We start from the raw sequence: 17,291 nt of genomic DNA on the forward strand, positions 1-17,291 counted from the left end.
TGTTTGTGTGTGTATTTTTTGTATATGGTATGTATTTCTGTACATAAATATTTGTTTTTGAATATATAGTGCCTTCAGAAAGTATTCAGACCTCTTCATTTTTTTCACATTTTGATATATTATGGCCTTATCCTAAAATCATTTAAATTAATTTTTTCCTAATCAAACACTTAATACCCCACAATGAGAAAGTGAAAACAGGATTTTATAAATCTTTGATAATAAAAAACATTGAAATCTCACACTGACCCAAGTTTTCAGATACTTTGCTTTGACACTTGGCATTTGGCTCAGTTGCATCCCATTCAGTTAATTTTCATTGAGATGTTTCTCCACCTTGTTTGGAGTCCGCCTGTGGCCAATTTTTTAAAAAGCACATGATTAGGTAAGGTACACACCTGTCTATTTAAGGTCCCATAGTTGATAATGTGGATCAGAGCAAAAACCAAGTCATGATTTTGAAGGAATTGCCAGCAGAGCTGAGATACAGGGTTCTGTCAACTCACAGATCAAAGGAAAACTACAAAAAATGTGCTTTCAAGCAATATACATTTCACAGGATTCATCACATGCCGGTCATTGCCTCTTCCAGCTTTTGCCATCGGACAAGAAATACAGAGCAATGAAAACCAGGACAAACCACCTTAAAAAGAGCTTTTATCCAAAAGCAATCATGGCCCTGAACTCAGAATAAAACTGCTCCGTATCATTCTACCAATGTGCAATATAGAGCTTAAGTCAACCAGTGCAAATTGTACATTTAACCCGTGCAATTTGTACATTTTGTAAAGTACTTTTATTACTATTCAGTTTATTATTTTCTTCTTCTCTTTTTAACTCTTATGCCTCACACCTCGACTGCACCTTCATTGTTCCTTTGTAAAAGTGACAATGACTATCTATCTATCTATCTATCTATCTATCTATCTATCTATCTATCTATCTATCTATCTATCTATCTATCTATCTATCTATCTATCTATCTATCTATCTATTATATAGTACCTTTCATGTCTATCTATCTATCTATTATATAGTACCTTTCATGTCTATCTATCTATCTATTATATAGTGCCTTTTATATCTATCTATCTATCTATCTATTATATAGTACCTTTCATGTCTATCTATCTATCTATTATATAGTGCCTTTTATATCTATCTATCTATCTATCTATCTATCTATCTATCTATCTATCTATCTATCTATCTATCTATCTATCTATCTATTATATAGTACCTTTCATGTCTATCTATCTATCTATTATATAGTGCCTTTTATATCTATCTATCTATCTATCTATCTATCTATCTATCTATCTATCTATCTATCTATCTATCTATCTATCTATCTATCTATCTATCTATCTGGGCAGCAACTGCAGGTCTGGCGGCTCCCGTGCTTCGCTGGCAGAGGAACTGAACCATTTGTTTGTCAGGTTTGAGGTAAGGATGTAGCATACCCCCCAGCTTATAGCTTGTTCGGAGTGTGTTACCAGATTTGCGTTCCAAGGAAGCCGCTACGCTTTTAAAATGAGCGATGGATAAAATCAGGCCAACACCCTGCCACCCGAATATTAACAGCACTCAGGAAAAAACTCCTTAAGATTAAATACACCAAACACACAAATATATAAAATGATCCTTATTTGCTAGAATAACTACAGTATTTACAAATACAAAAAATACTAACCCCCCCCCATAACAATGATTACAGTTATGGAAAAAAATAGTCCTTACTGTAAATGATGGGTGGTGATTCAGGAAATGGAAACTAGGGTTAAATGATGGAAAGAAGTGCGGAAGGCTCCAATTCAATGAACTGTCTCCCAGAATATGGATAGTGAAATTCTGTCCTATCACCGGAGTCCAGAAGAATTGTAGCGGGGCTACATAAATAACAGGTATTCTGTGTTTGTGCTGAGTGCGTTTTGTTTCATTGTCCCGTTTAATGTCCATTATATGTGCGTCAGTGAATGTTGTCCCTGTAAATTTTTTTCTCCAGCCGTCTGGAGTTTTTTTTTGTTTTTTCTGTCCTCCCTGGCCATCGGACCTTACTCTTATTCTATGTTAATTAGTGTTCTCTTAGTTTAATTCTTACTTTGTCTTTCATTTTTCTTTTCTTCATTATGTAAAGCACTTTGAGCTACATTTTTTGTTTGAAAATGTGCTATATAAATAAACGTTGTTGTTGTTGTTGTAGTAAATGAAAAGGGGAAGGATGATGGAGGGAGACCACCGCCGCCCCGAGATGGAAATTACCTGTCAAACTCACCTGATACATCCGGGACATTGCGTATTTAAAAAAGAGGAGTGAAAGGCAAAGGAAAAGGGAGAGAGAGGAAAAGTAGAGGAAAGAAATTGTGGAGGAAAAGAAGACAATTTAGCCATTCATTTACCAGCTCATCACTGCCGATCATTGCTTTATTCCACTGCTTGCTTTTTCAACATCCGATTCATCATCATGACAGCCAGCACCCAGGAACCCAGGGGTTCGGATTCATCCCAGCAATTGCCAGGACTTTCACGGTGAGGTCGTTTTGATTTTTGGGAAGGAGCGTAATAACATTACAGCCAGTATCAATACCGCCGGACTTTATTAACGTTGGACTCATTTATCATCCATCCATCCATTTTCCAACCCGCTGAATCCGAACACAGGGTCACGGGGGTCTGCTGGACCCAATCCCAGCCAACACAGGGCACAAGGCAGGGAACCAATCCCGGGCAGGGTGCCAACCAACCGCAGGACACACACAAACACACCAAGCACACACTAGGGCCAATTTAGAATCGCCAATGCACCTAACCTGCATGTCTTTGGACTGTGGGAGGAAACCGGAGCGCCCAGAGGAAACCCACGCAGACACGGGGAGAACATACAAACTCCACGCAGGGAGGACCCAGGAAGCAAACCTAGGTCTCCTAACTGCAAAGCAGCAGCGCTACCACTGCGCCACCTTGCCGCCCCAGTTCTGAATCTGAACATGAAAATATTTTTTTAATAAATTATTATAAGATAAGGGGGCGGCACGGTGGCGCAGTGGGTAGCGCTGCTGCCTCGCAGTTGGGAGATCTGGGGACCTGGGTTCGCTTCCCGGGTCCGCCCTGCGTGGAGTTTGCATGTTCTCCCCGTGTCTGCGTGGGTTTCCTCCCACAGTCCAAAGACATGCAGGTTAGGTGGATTGGCGATTCTAACTTGGCCCTAGTGTGTGCTTGGTGTGTGGGTGTGTTTGTGTGTGTCCTGCGGTGGGTTGGCACCCTGCCCAGGATTGGTTCCCTGCCTTGTGCCCTGTGTTGGCTGGGATTGGCTCCAGCAGACCCCCGTGACCCTGTGTTTGGATTCAGCGGGTTGGAAAATGGATGGATGGATGGATTATAAGATAAAACATTTTTTTCATCTCATATTGCTTTACACCACATTTCAATTGCTGTGTTTAACTAATCTGTGTTTGTATTTGTGCTCCGTGTTTCTATTTATTGTTTAGGGGCAAGGGAGGGTTTTTGTAAATATTTGTATATTCGTGTTTTATATAATAACTAGACAAAGAGCCTGTTTCGGCAACGTAAGATGAAACGGGCACGAGTGGAATAGTAATAAGTATAAGCACCACAAACCTGATATACTGTAGGTGTATTGAATGAATGTGTAATTGAATCAGAATGCGTAATTAGGCCTCGAGCTGTAGTCAAAATCGCCTTTCAGGCCTCTAGAGCTTTAATCGAAGTCGCCTTTCTCTTTGAATTTTTGCGGCCGTAAATCCACCGCCTGCCACGATGTCGGTCTCGTAAGGTTTTTCGGGCAGCTGCGCAGAAGGCAACTGCGCATTCGGCTTCGGACGGACGTGAGTGAGTGAGGAGGCTGGCGAATTATGTATTAAGATTAGTCACTGGTGTCATTGGGATAGTGGTGTTTTGCGCTCACATGTCTACGTTAATGAATATTTGTTTGTCTTTTCCATTTACAATTTATCCATATTTGATTTTATATTCCTGTCTACTGTTTGCTGGTCATTTTGTCATGTGGGAAAAAAAGTACAACTTGTAAAGAGTACGTACAGCTCGTTACCAGATCAAGAAGCCTCAGGTGATCCAAGGAATAGTTTGGTAGTGTAGTGGCCGGTCTGGGTAAGGGGTCGGCCGTTACAGAATAGTCTTCGGAGGCACGCCTTTTATCCAAGAGCATCGAAGGACTGGATTGGGAGGAAAAGAACCCACCGCCATCCTTTCGTCTGGCGACTGAGCACCATCCTTCTCTGCTACGAATGTCCAGTAACTGAAAATGTTTAGGAGCTGCTGCGGATGATTTTGATTAGAACATGGTCCACTTGAAAAGTCCCGCCACATCCTTCTCTTCCATTTTTATTGGTACAGTGCATACAAACTACAAATCCCACAAGCCCCTCTGCATTAGTGCAAACTTGTTTAAAGACCCCGACCCCAATTTACAATCAGAAATCGGTGCACCAGGTGTTGTCATTCACATTTAACAAACACTCAACAGGACATACATACATAGAAACAAAAACCCTACAAAGAGGCCCAACATGACCACAGCAGCCTCCAGAATCGACACACTCACTCTACAAGAACTCTGCACAGTCAGACGAGTGCTCAAAATGGTGAACCCAAGGAAGGCCACTGGCCCTGATGGAGTATCTGGGTATATACTTAAAGCATGCGCTGACCAGCCTGCCGGAGTCTTCACCCAGATTTCTAATCTATCTCTGGGATCAGCCACTATTCCACCCAGCCTAAAATCATCAATCATCATCCCCATCCCTAGAAAAATTGCCACCGAGGTCCTAAATGATTACTCTATATACCGGTTGCTCTCATGCCAGTAGTAATTAAGTGCATTGAAAGATTGGTCTTACAGCACATTAGATCCTGCCTTCCGTCCACTTTCGACCAGCATCAGTCTGCTTATGGATCAAACAGGTCCACAGAAGATGCCATTGCTACTAGTCTACATATTGTAGACCAGGGGTCTCCAACATGTCGCTCGTGAGCTACCAGTACCTCACAAACCCTTTCCAAGTAGCTCGCCAAAGGGTTAATGAATCCTACATAACTCTGAAAACTTCCATCCATCCATCCTCCAACCCGCTATATCCTAACTACAGGGTCACAGGGGTCTGTTGGAGCAAATCCCAGCCAACACAGGGCGCAAGGCAGGAAACAAATCCTGGGCAGGGCGCCACACACCGACACACCCACTAGGGCCAATTTAGAATCGCCAATGCACCTAACCTGCATGTCGTTGGACTGTGGGAGGAAAATGGAGCACCCGGTGGAAACCCACACAGACACAGGGAGAATATGCAAACTCCACGCAGGGAGGACCCGGGAAGCGAACCCTGGTCTCCTTACTGCGAGGCAGCAGCGCTACCCACTGCACCACACTTTGAAAACTTGATTAGTCAAATTAGGGGTTGGCAATCTTTCCAAAAAATCGATCCTTTTAACACAAAATCACGATCCACAATCTGAATTGCAATCAGTCTTTTCAATGTGGTAGACACTTAAGAGAATATCTGGACTCAAACTCATCAAGACCTAAGTAACACTTTATTTTAAATATCAAACAAAGTTGAATTCACTTGTTCTCTCGTTCACTAGCTAAGCAGAGTTAAGGACCACACCCTGAAGCTGGTGAGTGAGTGAGGAAGGCTTCTCCCCTCGGCCCGCTGAGTGTCTCTGGCAAATAAATCGAAACCACAATCAAACTCTGACACATAGCGAAATGAGAGAAGTCGCAAAATCAACCGGAAGGTTCAAGCAAATTATAGAAAACAACCCAATCTAAATCCATTAAGTAATTATGTAAAACAGACAGACAGATGTTGGATTTTATATATTATATATTAGTAAACCTTCAAAATAATGTGCTGGTAAAGACTCAACAGCATTCTCAGCATTTCTGGAGCTTAGTAGAGCCAGATAACTATAAGATTCTTCACCAAGCAGCTCTTAAAATGTCTGCTTTGTTTGAGGTCTCCATACCTCTGTGAGTCTGACATGAATGTCATGAAATCAAATTTCAGAACAAGACTGACAGACGGACATTGAAATGACTCCATAAGAGTGAACCTCAGTGGTTCCACTCCACCACACACCTCAGTGCCAGTTATCTGACTAACTCAAAAACACGTCACACATGCAACTGGACCTGTGAATAAAGTGACACAGTGACATGGGACAAAATGACAAATGAGTAAGTCATACCTGTGTGTTTGGAATTGCATTGTTTTGTTTTGACAGCATTCATGTTTTAATTCAACAGTGTGAGATCCACTAGAAAATGCATACAGACATACAAAATGCACTGGCAGGTGAACTAAATATTTTTTTGTGATGTTTTAATGCAAAATGTGAGTTGTGGACACCAACATTTTGTAAAATGTTCAGGCAAACAAGCTTATTCAGTTTGTTTGGGTTGAAATAAGCTATGAGAATAAATGTTAGAAAACATGAGTAGCTCTCGGCCAGCACTATATAAATGTAATGAATTATTATTATTACTAGCCATGTATTAATAAAGTATCTATCTATCTATCTATCTATCTATCTATCTATCTATCTATCTATCTATCTATCTATCTATCTATCTATCTATCTATCTATCTATCTATGCCCAACTACGTTGCGCGTGTTAAAGTTGTCTAAGAAAGGGCTCCCTGTTTAAACGCGGCCGCCAGTCGTGAACTGGGCCCTTCGACACACAGCATTATGATTTTTTATAAGGGAAAGAAAATTACAAAACAAAACCCTTGGACATTGATTCAATACTACTCAGAATCACTGTAATAGTAATTATGTGGTGGTGTAGGAGCATTTCTGCTTCTCTCCGTTCACAGTCCATCTCTTTTTCACGAAGCTGTCATTTCCTCTCACGATCTCTTCTCAACCTTTCTCCAATCTCGCAGGTTGCTTTGTGGCAATCCAAAGAGTAAGGCGATATACACGGAGCAATGGTTATAAAAGGGGGACACATAGGTATCCAGGCTCTTTAAAGCATAAATAGGGATCACTTCACTGACATGTGAGCAACCCAGGGTACAACTGTGAGACGTGCAGCACTCGCCGGCTACAACGTAACAATAATAATTTCCGGAAAGTGCTGTTACGTTGTCATTCATTTTACCCACTGTCTTTCTTTCATTCATATGTTACGTAGGCACGTACCTTTTATCTTCGGCAATCTCATTCTCTAACCAGGCCTCAGGAGCTAACCAGCGTAACACTGTCCACCACCCCTTTCGTTATTCCGGCACATTGTTGACATCCGTGAGTAACAACAACGTACTAAACTGGAAGGTGGTCTACACATGCATGGAATTTGTGGACAAACAAAGATCAAGATCCAAATGAAGATTATATATAGAGAAGATTAGTTAATTTAAAGCACAACAATTTGTTTAGTTTGAATGTCTGTGTTTTGAGGTGTGACTGGAGTACTACAGTCTTCAGTAGTATAAGCCTGGAGGAGATTCTTAATGCAATGCCTATGTTTTAGCTGTCTCTCTACTGCCATCTAGTGCTTCTTCTTCTAATTCATTCACGGACAAACAAAGATTAAGATCCAAATGAAGATTATATATAGATTATTATTATTATTTTCATTTTGTAAAAGTAACTCTCAGGGGAAAAAAAGGTTGGTGACCCCTGCTGTAGACCAAAGAGGTATGCAAGGCTGCTCTTCGTAGACTACAGTTCAGCATTTCATACAATAATCCCGGACATATTGGTAAGCAAGCTTGTCAGGCTTAGGCCTTCCCTCCTCTAACTGTACCTGTATAAAGAACTGTCTGACAAAATGGCCTACAATGGGTTAAACTCGACCCTTACCTCTCCACTTCTTTTCCCCTCAGCACAGGATCTCCACAGGGCTGCGTGCTAAGCCCACTACTTGACTCTTTGTACACATATGACTGCACTCCTACCCATCCCACAAACATCACATCATTTTTCCATGTTTGCAACCCTAAATCATGAAAGCACTGTAATGGGGCCTCATATCAGAAGGAGATGAGTCGGCCTACAGAGATGAGGTCCAGAGACTGACAGAATGGTGTTCAGTGAATAACTTTAAACTTCTTCTTCTTCTTTCAGCTGTTCCCATTAGGGGTTGCCACAGCAGATCATCTTCTTCCATATCTTTCTGTCCTCGTCATCTTGTTCTGTTACCCCCATCACCTTCATGTCCTCTCTCACCACATCCATAAACCTCCTCTTAGGCCTTCCTCTTCTCGTCTTCCCTGGCAGCTCTATCCTTAACATCCTTCTCCCAATATACCCAGCATCTCTCCTCTGCACATGTCCAAACCAACACAATCTCGCCTCTCTGACTTTGTCTCCCAACCGTCTAAACTGAGCTGACCCTCTAATGTCCTCGTTCCTAATCCTGTCCATCCTCATCACAACCAATAGAAATCTTAGCATCTTTAACTCTGCCACATCCACCTCTGTCTCCTGTTTTTTTGGTCAGTGCCACCATCTTAACACAGAACACCACAAAAACCAAGGAACTCATTCTGGACTTCAGAGAGCACAGCACAGAATCAGTTCTTCTGTCCATCAATGAAGACCATGTGGAAAGGGTGCAGACCTTCAAATTCTTGGGAACCCACCTTTCCTGGCCTGGGAACACCACCAGCAATGGCCACAAAAAGTGCAACAGAGACGGCACGTTCTGAGAGGGGCCAGGAAAAACAACGTGGAGCAAAAACTACTGGTGACTTTTTATTGTTCAACCATTGAGAACATCCTGGCATACTGAGGCACAGAAACAGACAAAAAGGCCACAAGCCTGTTCAAATATGGCCGCCAAACTGTGCTCTTCATTGTGTTGTCTTCATCATCAGAGGTTAGTAAGAGATATACTTCTTCATCACATGTTGGTTAGTAAGAGAATATGGTTGAGCAAGCAGATTTATAGATTCTCTGTCCAACCCCTAGAGCCAAGAGGACATCATGGTACCTAAAAGCTTCTGATCCAAGCCAATTCCAAACAGCCATACTTCAGACCAATGGGGGAATACAACATCTTAAAACCTGCCACCCCCCAAGACCATATGTTAAAGTAACCTGGCTTCCTTACAGGGGGTTGACAGACTTTAGCAAAGAAACACTCGCCAAACTGGTTTAAAGCACACCCACCAAATCCTGTCGTAAAATTCAAAGAGATCCATTCCTTGGGTTGTAAACATGAATGCTTCTCACTAATATTACATTGCTTTGCCTAAATTACAAATAAAGACATACAAAATATTTATCAAGTTATATGCAAAATCTCACACCACAACAGTCACTAAGGACTCTTGACGCCCAGGTCACCACCTGTTTGTACTATTGCCCTCTGGTCGGTGTTAGAGATCTCTGAAAGCACGGACCAACAGATTCAGAAAGAGTTTCTTTCCACAGGCCACAAATGCATTGAACAAAAGTAAATGAAGGTGAAGGGACGTGCATGCAAGTGCCAAAAAAAAATTAAAAGTGCATGTGTGTGCCATCTAGTGGCTGTGGTTGAGCATGAGCAGCCCTCATCATTTCAAAATAAGCGGTCCCATTTTCTAGAAGACACAATGTTTTCTTAGCAACGTTAATGTCACCAACTGGTACCTGCCACAAGGACGTTGACATCGTAGTGGGCTTCACCATAGTCATTACGCAGTTGAATGCGGTAGACCCCTGAATCTGAACGATGGGAGCTGCTGATCAGGAACTGGGAATGTTCCTTGCCCTTGTTGATCGTCTCTCTCCCTTTAGTGGGAATTCCATCCTTCAGCCACGTCACAGTTGGAGGTGGAGACCCCTGTAGCACCAAAGAGAAGAGGCCATCAGTTAGGAGAAGATCACCTTTGGGTTCATTTAAAGGAGAAGAGTCCAAATTAGATCCTGGAGGGCTGCAGTGGGTGCAGTTTTTCATTCCAACCACCTTCTCAATTGGTAACCAATTATTAATATTACTAATGCTTTGTACAAAACAGGCAAAAACAACAGTGAAATGCAAAGTGTGCCAGCAGATAACCAGGCTAGTGAAAATCCTGTTTGCACCCGTGTCTTTCATATAATACACGTTTCAATGAAATATCCGAAAAGAAAAAAAAAAGGGAAGGTCTGAGAACTACCAATCAGCTCTGGAGAATTAAACAACAGCATTCGCTGACACATAAATAGGAGACCAAAAATGGTGGCCCTCCAGGAGTGTTCGAGACCCCTGAGTTATATCTGGTCATCTGTTGGACTAACTTGCATCTCATTATTATATGGCATCTGGTTAAGAAGGAAGGGAGGCGGAAATTAAAATTAATGTAAAAGAAATTTGCAGCAGTAACTGATTACTAATTAGGAAAGTGGCTGGAATAAAAACCTGCAAACATTACAGCCCACCAGGGTCTGACTTCGACACCCGTACTTTAAATGAATACTCTGGACTGCATGCAAAAATCCCACTAGACCCCCATATGACAAGCAACATTCTTAACAGTAAAGTTTGGTGATTGAGTATTAGGTAACATAAAGTAACCTAACAGAAACAGTCATAACATTTAATGGGAGGAGCAAGATTAACCAATCAGTGGACAGCAGTATTTTTTTTAATTCAAAAGTTTTGCTTCCTAAAAACGTTTTGGTGATTATAATTGATGGCTTCAAGCTGAACACAAATATAATTTCATATTGACTGTGTCACGTAGAAATCTGGAGAAACATAAAAACAAACTTTTATCGAAGTTAGTGTGTTTATTCACTTAATGGTGCTGACACACTGCATTCGTTCAATTGAGCTCAAGATGTTTTGCCGCTGATTTTCGTCTGTAGTCAGCACCTGATGCTTCTCATTTCAGTGTCCAACGACAGGCTGGATGGATTCCACTTGTCATTGTGCTGCCTTGCAATGTCCTGATGAAATCTGTCACCGTGTCCATCGCCGAGTCTACCAAGATGATCAGGGAGGAAGTCCAAGCATGATGCAGAGCGACATGTTGCACTTCATGGCTTTATATGCTTGAAGCATTCCGTCTACCAGCTGGACGTCGTTTGTGCTTTGTAGCTGCCAACAACACCTTTGAATGCCTTTCACACGATTTCCTTCAGTCTCACTAGCAGATCTCCAAAACAACTTGTCATTGATGACATGTCTGACTCGTAGACCAAATCAAAAATGCCTTCCTTAATCGAAGCAACGTCTGTCTGAAAAATCGAAATCCTTCACCTTCTTCGTTCATTGATTTCATCAGAATGTTTCATTAGACCAAGTTTTTATTTATGAAGAGGAGTCAAAAATCGCTTTGTTGGGTCGTCAAGATGCATTTCTAGTAGTTGTGCCACTACATTTAGGTCACCATAGATATCCTAGTTACTGAAGCTGTAGGTGTCAAAGGTGACACACAGAACGGGCTCGCTAGTTGATTAACTGGCAGGAGACAAAGAGTACAGATAAGAGCAGAACAGAGTGAGGTCATCAGTGTAGTCCCTCAGGGGTCTGTCCTGGTCCCTCATGTCTTTTTCTGATTTGTTTTAACCCTTAAACTGCCACATACTTTGGGGGGTTAATGCACCCCTGGACACAAAATACTTTTTTGCTGCACTTTTTTAAGGAAACATCACAATTCACCAAGAAAAAGCGAAATTTTAATGGGACACATATTTTTTTAATGTAAAGAGCATCACAATTACTGCATCACTGATCATTTTACACATTGCCAATGAACTGTAAAAACTATTAAAAAAACTACTGCAACAATCTATTATGATACGTACAAGGCGCAAGTGATGCCATTGATGGAATTCAGTAAATCACAGAGCCAACTGCGCTTGAACTGGCTGCACACAGAGCCCAACACGCTGGCGCTCGCAGGCCAGTCTAGTGCAGCGGCTCAATCCCAGGGACGGTAAGGCTGATTCGCTAGGGGGCGCCAGTGGTCATGAGATGGCTGCTCAACGAACGGACGGCACGGACTGATCAGCTCCGGCATGCTAGCAAATTGCACTGGGAGCTGATTCTGGTGTGGTTAGTAAAGTCATCAAATTCGCAGATGGCACTAAAATTTGGAGTGATGGCAGACACTGAGGAGGCAACAAAAAGAATTCAAAATTCTAAAAAGCACAAAAAGCAATGGTTTAACACACAAATCAACATAAAATACTCATTTATGACCAATGTTGCTCTCTGTTATGTTCCGTGAGCCCTTACAGTATGTAAATTCACATTACAAACCAGTTTGTCTCATCACTCACAAGCCGAAAGGCAAAAACTAAAAAAAAAAAAAACATCTTGAAGTAGTCGAGTGGCTGGTAATCCGTAGTTTCCATTGGCACGCCGTCTCGTTTGAAGATCAGTTGCCAGCTTGCCTCCAACAGATCGGTCTGTGTAGTCCTCCTAGGGTGAATGCTGCAGTAGGCACATCAGCTGATGCAGGTACCTGACTTTCATTTACGATCTCCAGATCACTTGCATCAAAATTGGATAAGTCAGAGTCTAATCCGGCAATAATATGTAAAAAATAAATAACACGCAGAGTATTTTGTGGGGTGGCACGGTGGCGCAGTGGTAAGGAGACCTGGGTTTGCTTCCTGGGTCCTCCCTGCGTGGAGTTTGCATGTTCTCCCCGTGTTTGCGTGGGTTTCCTTCCACAGTCCAAAGACATGCAGGTTAGGTGCATTGGCGATCCTAGTGTGTGCTTGGTGTGTGGATGTGTGTGCCCTGTGGTGGGCTGGCGCCCTGCCTGGGGTTCGATCCTGCCTTGCGCCCTGTGTTGGCTGGGATTGGCTCCAGCAGACCCCTGTGACCCTGTGTTAGGATACAGCGGGTTGGAAAATGGATGGATGGAGTATATTGTTTTGCACATTGGCATTGATAAGTGCCTTGAGCATGGGAAAGGCGCTATATAAATAAAATGTATTATTATTATTATTGCTTTCTCGCCCGATGTCTGCTGTTCTAGACGTTATTTACTCTATGCTACTCACAAAGGGATTCTACGTCAAGTCAACAAGTCTAACAGTCCTCCAAGCAAAGAGGGTCTACCTACAGTATATCATAATGGTGAGTTTTATTGACGTTTACAGCTTTTATCACCCCCTACCCCAGATGTCGACTTTATTTGACATCCACCCTCTTCAGTCAACAAGAGTCGACATCTGCCCTAAAAGAGTTAATGTAGAAAAGTGCAAAGCACTACATGTGGGCAAAAGACACATCAATTTTAAATACAGGATGGGAGACGCTGAGCTACAGGAAGCAACCTCTGAAAAGGATTTAGGGGTTTATGTTGACACAACATTGTCATCAACTAAGCAATGTAAAAAAGGCAAATAAAATGTTAGGTCATATCACACAAACTTGAATTTAAATCAAGGGACTGTGGAGGATGGCCGGGCTCCTTGCCCAGGCCGGGACGCCTCCACGCTGGAAGGACCGGGGGAGTAAGCATGGCCAGAACATTACCTCCCCCCCCGAAACAATAGATGGGTTGCAAGGGTGCCTCAAACTCCCGCAGGGCTTCATGGGAGTGGGAGTTTGGTGCCACCCTGTTGGGATCTGTGGGCGCTGCCAGTGGGTGCTGCAGCTAACATAGGAAGTGCTCAGCCCTGGAGAGTAGCTCTACCACCACACCTGGAAGTGATGCCAGAAGTGGGCCAACGAGCACCTGCAGCACTTCTGAGTGACCTACATAAGGGGCCAGCAAGCAATATTGCAGGAGCCAGAGTCGGGAGGAGGAGGAGGAAGAAACTTGCCGAGGAGGAGGAGGAGTGGAGGAGAAAGATGGACTGACAGATAAAAGAAAGAAAAGAGAGTGAGAGACAAAGATAAAGAAAGTGTGTGTTTGGGCTGTTGGGGACACTGTAAATAAAAATCACATGTGCTGTGGTGTCATTTGTGTCATCTGTCGTAATCTAGGCTAGAATGTTCACAGGAAGTTATGCTCAAACGATATACAAGGGGGTCCTTGGGTTACAACATTTTGAGTTTACAACGCTCACTCTCATAAATACTTAAAAAAAGTGAGACATGAGTGTTTCGGCTTACGCCGTTAGCGTCGTACTTACAGACTACATGGGCGAACTACTGTAGTTTGGTTGCATGCAATGGAAGAATACGCGGTAATGCGGCATATGAGTGAGGGAGTTGGCAAACTAGTTTGGTTGCGTGCAACAGAAAATTACGCGGTAACACGGCGTATGAGTGAGGGAGCTGGCCAACTAGTTTGGTTGCGAGCAATGGAAGAATACGCAGTAACGCGGCGTATGAGTGAGGGAGTTGGCCAACTAGTTTGGTTGCGAGCAATGGAAGAATACGCGGTAATGCAGCATATGAGTGAGGGAGTTGGCCAACTAGTTTGGTTGCGTGCAACAGAAAATTACGCGGTAACACAGCGTATGAGTGAGGGAGCTGGCCAACTAGTTTGGTTGCGTGCAACAGAAAATTACGCGGTAACACGGTGTATGAGTGAGGGAGTTGGCCAACTAGTTTGGTTGCGAGCAATGGAAGAATACGCAGTAACGCGGCGTATGAGTGAGGGAGTTGGCCAACTAGTTTGGTTGCGTGCAACAGAAAATTATGCGGTAACACGGCGTATGAGTGAGGGAGTTGGCCAACTAGTTTGGTTGCGAGCAATGGAAGAATACGCAGTAACACGGCGTATGAGTGAGGGAGCTGGCCAACTAGTTTGGTTGCGCGCAACGGAAGAATACGCAGTAACGCAGCGTATGAGTGAGGAAGTTGGCGAACTAGTTTGGTTGCGTGCAATGGAAGAATACGCAGTAACGCGGCGTATGAGTGAGGGAGTTGGCGAACTAGTTTGGTTGCGCGCAACGGAAGAATACGCGGTAACGCGCCATATGAGTGAGGGAGTTGGCCAACTAGTTTGGTTGCACACAACGGAAGAATATGCGGTAACGCGGCGTATGAGTGAGGGAGTTGGCCAACTAGCTTGGTTGCACGCAACGGAAGAATATGCGGTAACACGGCGTATGAGTGAGGGAGTTGGCCAACTAGTTTGGTTGCGCGCAGCGGAAGAATATGCGGTAACACGGCTTATGAGTGAGGGAGTTGGCCAACTACTTTGGTTGTGCGCAACGGAAGAATACGCGGTAACGCGGCTTATGAGTGAGGGAGTTGGCCAACTACTTTGGTTTCGCGCAACGGAAGAATACGCGGTAACACAGCTTATGAGTGAGGGAGTTGGCCAACTAGTTTGGTTGTGCGCAGCGGAAGAATACGCGGTAACGCGGCGTATGAGTGAGGGAGTTGGCCAACTAGTTTGGTTGTGTGCGGAGGAAGTGTTCCATTTCTGTTGCTTTGTTTGGTGACATTTTGGCCCTCATCATGGCTCCTAAACGAAAGTCAAGAGTCTTCAGATGGTGGTAGTGCTTCGAAGAAGAGGAAAGCCATCACGATGGAAGTGACATTAAACATTGTAAAGAGATCAAAAGGAATAAAGGTAAGGAATTTTTTTTACACTCATTTTTTCTGTTACTACAGTACAGTATATTTATGTCCTTTTCCTTTTTCTGTGGCTTAGTTGTGTTTTTATGGTCTAGATTATGATTTTGCAAATCTGTTAGGATAGGTAAGTAACTTAGGCTAGAGTGTGTTTCGACTTACACCAAAATTCGGGTTACATCACTGTTGTAGGAACGGAACTGTGTCGTAACCCAAGGACCCCCTGTAATGCACTTGTAAGACCCCTTCTGGAGTCCTGTGTGCAGCAGTTCTGGTCACAACGGTACAAAAAAAGACAGAGCAGCACTCGAAGCTGTGCTGAGCAGAGCAACCAAGTGCATCTCAGAGGTTGAGGACACATACTACTGTGAAAGGCTCAGAGGATTAAACCTGATTATTCTCGAGTGGAGAGCTCATCCAGGGTTTTTAAAGTCCTCAAAGGAACTGATAAAGGAGATCCCGCAGAATTCTTTCTACTTAAAGGGGAATCAGGTACTCAAGGACATCAGTGGAAATGAAGGGGAAGCGCATTGAAAACTGAAGCCAGGAAGCTCTTCTTTATGCAAAGAGTCTTGGGACTCTGGAACAAACTACTGAGACATGGAGTAGAAGCAGAAACCTGGAGAACCTTTAAGGAGAATCTGGTATTGAGATATGGGGACAGTTTAGCTATTAGTTAAACAAATGGGCTTGATGGCCTGAATGGTCTATTCTCGCTCTCTAAAATGTCTTATGTTGTACGGTATATTGTCACTCATGTGCGCATACGGGACAGTTTAAGGGCTCTGGTGATGGTATTTCTCTGCCGCTCCACGGGTTGGCACTCTATAATAATGCCTTCTCTTTCTCTTCCTCTGAAGACTGGAAGACTGACAGCTTTTCCACCTCTGACGTCACTTCCAGTGTCCGTGGACCTTGACCCGCCTGTTCCTGCCGGAAATGGTTTTAACTGGAAGAACCGCCATCTTTGGTAGTCGTATCCAGACTCCCATCTCCAAAGATGCAACTTAATACTTTACCCACATTTTATTTCTCTGTTTTTGATCTTTTTAAAGTCCTCACCTCTTCGATCTGGTGATGGATGTGTTGACTTGTGGGATAAAAGAGCAATCCCCCCAGTGCAGGCTTTGTGCTGACGACATTGTGTTGTGGAACACCAGAAAAGAAGAAGTGGAGAGGAAGTTGGAAGGATAGAGAAGGGCTTTGGCAGACAGAGGGTTGAAGAAAAATAGGAAGACAAAATAACTGAGGTTTAATGGTGATCAGGATTCACAAGTTTGCTTCCAGGGAGAGACAACTGAAAAGAGTGCTGAAGTTTAAATACACTGCACAACAATTTTTTTGAAAAGTCTTGCTACCTGAAAAGCCTCATATGAGCCTTTTCCAGGGATTCCTATTTATTTTTCAACAAGACAATGCAAAAACTACATTGTGCACACGTGACAAAGGCATGGCTGCTGAAGAAGGGGGTCCCGTTACTGGACTGGCCTACTTAAAGTCCAACAGAGAAGGTGTGGAGAATTCTGAAACGGAAAATGTGACGACGGTGACGATGACTCCGTACTGCTGCACACCTTAAGACTTGTTGGCAGGACAAATGGGACAAAATGACACCTGAAACGCTTCATCACTTAGTGTCCTCCATGACGAAATGTCTTTGAAGTATTGTGAGAAGGAATGGCGACATCACAAAGTGTTGAATGTGTCACCGTCATTATTTGACCTCATTAATGGCCATAATTTGTCCCCTGTCCCAACTGTTGCAGGCCTGAAATGCCAGAGAGGATGTTTATTAACAAATTAAATGAAGTTGAGCAGACAAAACATGAAATATATTGGG

General features: G+C 43.2%; 1 protein-coding gene across 2 annotated transcripts in view; it reads right to left on the reverse strand.

Annotated features, from left to right (window-relative positions):
* The window catches only part of LOC114645641 (immunoglobulin superfamily member 22-like), a 207,265-nt gene that overhangs the window by 29,059 nt on the left and 160,915 nt on the right, over nt 1-17,291 (reverse strand). For both annotated transcript variants that reach the window (XM_051923400.1, XM_051923399.1), the window contains exon 20: nt 9,625-9,817. In XM_051923400.1, coding sequence (XP_051779360.1) covers nt 9,625-9,817 — 193 coding nt within the window. The remainder of the gene's footprint in view (nt 1-9,624; nt 9,818-17,291) is intronic.

Source organism: Erpetoichthys calabaricus, chromosome 2 (genome assembly GCF_900747795.2).
Source record: "Erpetoichthys calabaricus chromosome 2, fErpCal1.3, whole genome shotgun sequence".
Taxonomy (NCBI): domain Eukaryota; kingdom Metazoa; phylum Chordata; class Cladistia; order Polypteriformes; family Polypteridae; genus Erpetoichthys; species Erpetoichthys calabaricus.